General features: G+C 38.9%; 1 protein-coding gene across 1 annotated transcript; it reads left to right on the top strand.

The window, feature by feature from the left end:
- The first annotated feature begins 1768 nt into the window (after positions 1-1768).
- On the top strand, positions 1769-2568 carry LOC107092223 (beta-crystallin S-1-like). The gene is made up of 3 exons (XM_015386557.1): positions 1769-1777; positions 1848-2090; positions 2299-2568. The coding sequence occupies exons 1-3, from the start codon at positions 1769-1771 to the stop codon at positions 2566-2568; spliced, it is 522 nt and encodes a 173-aa protein (XP_015242043.1).
- Positions 2569-3194: the final 626 nt, after the last annotated feature.

The following is a 3194-nucleotide window of genomic DNA, read 5'->3' as shown; positions in this document are numbered from 1 at the left end:
ACAAGTTCAGTATTGTGTTTTAAGATGGGACATGTAGCTGTGACAATAAGAAGAGCCGCTGAACCCACAGCTGAAACCAACGTAAACATGGCAGTGCAGAAGGAAGTGCACATAGCCGTTGCTAACACATCTGCTTTCCAGAATCCAAAATTGAATCTTTGAAAGCACATTACGAAACAACAAGTAAGGCATGGTATCTGCTGACATTAATTTATCAACATGTTTTGCAAAAACTACGCTTTTGTAGATTGGCATTAGTGTCAGGATTTGGTTGAGGTTTGGGGACCCAAATGCAGAGGCAGAGGTGAGTTTTTTTGTAGATTTAATTAGAGGTAAACAAACGACTGAGGCAGGAATACAAAAATCCAAAAGAATCCAACTCTAAAAAAGTTTAACAAACCAGAAACCATGGAGGCATCAGGGGAAAACAATCATGACAAGGTAAGACACTGTAAGACAGTGTAGGTCGAAGTTAGACGAGGAACCAGCACTAAGGAACTGTATAAGGAGTGTATTTATGGGAGACTGAACAAAGAGAGGGCTAACGAGCAGTCTGGGAACAGGTGTGAACAGAGCAGACAGGAAAGGAGCTAGGGAAAAAGGAGAACACAAGAGGGCAGCAGAGGGCAACAAATAAAAACCTGAAAACTGAAAAATAACCAGAGAACACAACAAAATAAGAATTAAACCACTAAAACTAGAAAACATGGAGCAAAGTAAAACTGAATACTCAAAAGAAAACATAACAGAACCAAGACCGGAGGATTATGCTAAATACTCCACCTTTCCCTAAACAAAACCCAACTACTACACATTATTAATCTAGCTTTCCAGGTTATATTCCATCATTATCATCCTGCTAAATTTATGCAATGTACTTGCCCCTCTCACAGCAAAAAAAAAAAAAAAAAAGCATGTTGCTGCCATCACTCAGCTTAATAGCTGGTGCAACACTTGTAGGTTCAAAAGCCTTCCTTTGGCTGAAAAACTAAACTGGTTTTACCATAAGACTTGATAGTGTGTTTTTTTGTAGAGCAGCTTACTTGAAAGTATAAAAAATAACAATACTGCAGACATTTAGTTCATACAGTCATCCTAGACATCAACAACAATAATAATTATTTAAATTTTTTTTTCATAAAGCCCTTTAAATCAGATCTCAAAGTCCAACAAAGAAACAATTAAAACAGATAAAAGCAGACATAAAGTGAAATGACAATAACACAAAATAAAATCATCTAAAATATAACTGATAGGCTTTAGTGNCTAGTAAGATCCAGATGTAAATCTGTTGGAAATGTTCAATTTGCACCACATTCTAGTGGACAGTTATGATAAAAAGATAAACCTCCTATTTGCTTTTTATAAGTAAAACAAAGTGACCTTAAAAGCTTGATGCTGGGTAATGCCGGGGCGATCCAGGATCTGTAAATTCTCTGGTGCCTTCCTACCTTCCTGCTAGGTTACTGACTCAGCTCTAGACGCTTCACTACAGCCCAAATGCCCTGCGGTGCCCTTGTTTTTGTCAGCATGCTCTGCTGCATCCAGAGGCTTTGGGATGCTTTGCATTTGCTTTGTTCAGGAAAAGAGAGTCACTGCTTCAGAACAATGTGAGCAGCCTGGATCAATTTTTGAATCGCTGATGAAAAATCCAGCTCACACAAAGCAAACCATGTGCCTTGCTTCATTGTTCTAGTTCTGTATAAAGAGAATAACGGATGTAGCAGGTGGAATATTTTATTTAACATCAAGCTGATTGATATGAACAATGGAAAAGGTAAAGCATGATAATCTAATAAATGCATGGATGTTAGAGTCACAAGCCTAATCCAATGCCTCTGTTATAGATTATCTTCTACGAGGACAGAAACTTCCAGGGTCGATATCATGAGAGCAGCAATGACTTCAGCGATCTGCACACATACGTCAGCCGCTGCAACTCCATCAAAGTCCTGGGAGGATTCTGGGTGGTGTATGAGAAACCAAACTTCATGGGCCACCAGTATGTGCTGAGCCCAGGGGAGTATCCGGAACACCAGTACTGGCTGGGCATCAACGATGCAGTCAGGTCTTGTCGAGTGCTTAGGCATGTAAGTTCCCCAAGCCCATCAGTGCCCAAGCTACTATCCTACAACTCTTAAATGCATTCATTCTCTAACACACTATGTCTTGAAGAAAGGATGTTTTTAAAAGTTGCAGGATGGTAACTGGAATTAAACATCTCAGGCATCTGACTTTGAATTCCACTTTTCCTGCATTCTACAGAGTGTTTTTTTTTTTCTTCTTTATCCTGCCAAGGTGGGGAATGAATGGAGGATGAAGATTTGGGAGAAGCCAAACTTCGAGGGCGAGTCTGTGGAGCTCTCAGACAACATGCCCACCTTTAGTGAGCGATGGCAGAGCCGCGATGTTCAGTCATGCAAAGTGTTTGAGGGGGCTTGGATTTTCTATGAGCAGCCCCACTACAGGGGGCGCCAGTACCTACTGGAGAAGGGAGAATACAGACGGTACTCTGAGTGGGGGGGCAGGCAGCCCAATGTGGGCTCTGTGCGGCGGGTGAAGAGCTAAAATGATGGGAATCTTGGGAATAAAGAAATAATGAAAATTCTATTTTTGTTTTGTCATTTATTCACACTGTTATCAACAATCCTTAGTTTTATTATAAAGAAAATATCATCCAATCAGAATGGGTTATTTCTAAACAATATAGAGAAAATGAATTCTTAAACTTCCAGTTTAAGCCTTTATTGTCTTTAGAAGTCTTCAAATGTCTCTGCTATTAAAAAGAAAAACAAAAGAACTCTTCCTTTTTCTCTTTTTTCTTTTTACCTTTTTACACTTTTATATTTCAAATAAGATAAACAAAGTAAACCTCTCCATATATACCAAAAACACATTTTAAATTATGTTTAATCTATCAAAGGAAAGGGCTGTCAAATTGAACCTGGCCATACCTATGTGCTCCCCAACAGCTGCCATCAAAAGTTTAAATCTTTGGCCTTAGCGTGAGGAAATTCCACAGTGATTTATTCAAAATTGTCTTACTTTAGGCAAACAGGACCTTTATACAGTCATTCCTCTATTTAATACCAGATGTTGAGTTCTCTTAGTTTAGTTGAATTAATCTGTTTATTTTTAGTAAATCAGAGGGGAACTCGGTAGATATTTTCAGAACTACTGGCTCCATAAAACAC

The sequence above is a fragment of the Cyprinodon variegatus genome, unplaced genomic scaffold, assembly GCF_000732505.1.
Source record: "Cyprinodon variegatus isolate N-32 unplaced genomic scaffold, C_variegatus-1.0 Scaffold371, whole genome shotgun sequence".
Taxonomy (NCBI): Eukaryota; Metazoa; Chordata; class Actinopteri; order Cyprinodontiformes; family Cyprinodontidae; genus Cyprinodon; species Cyprinodon variegatus.
Note: the sequence above shows the minus strand (reverse complement) of the source record. Positions and strands in the feature narration are given on the sequence as shown.

What these genes read in the sequence shown, in the direction of transcription:
- LOC107092223 (XM_015386557.1), top strand. An exon ending in CTTGTCGAGTGCTTAGGCAT is followed by an intron (nt 2,091 to 2,298) that starts GTAAGTTCCCCA and finishes TATCCTGCCAAG; the next exon opens with GTGGGGAATGAATGGAGGAT.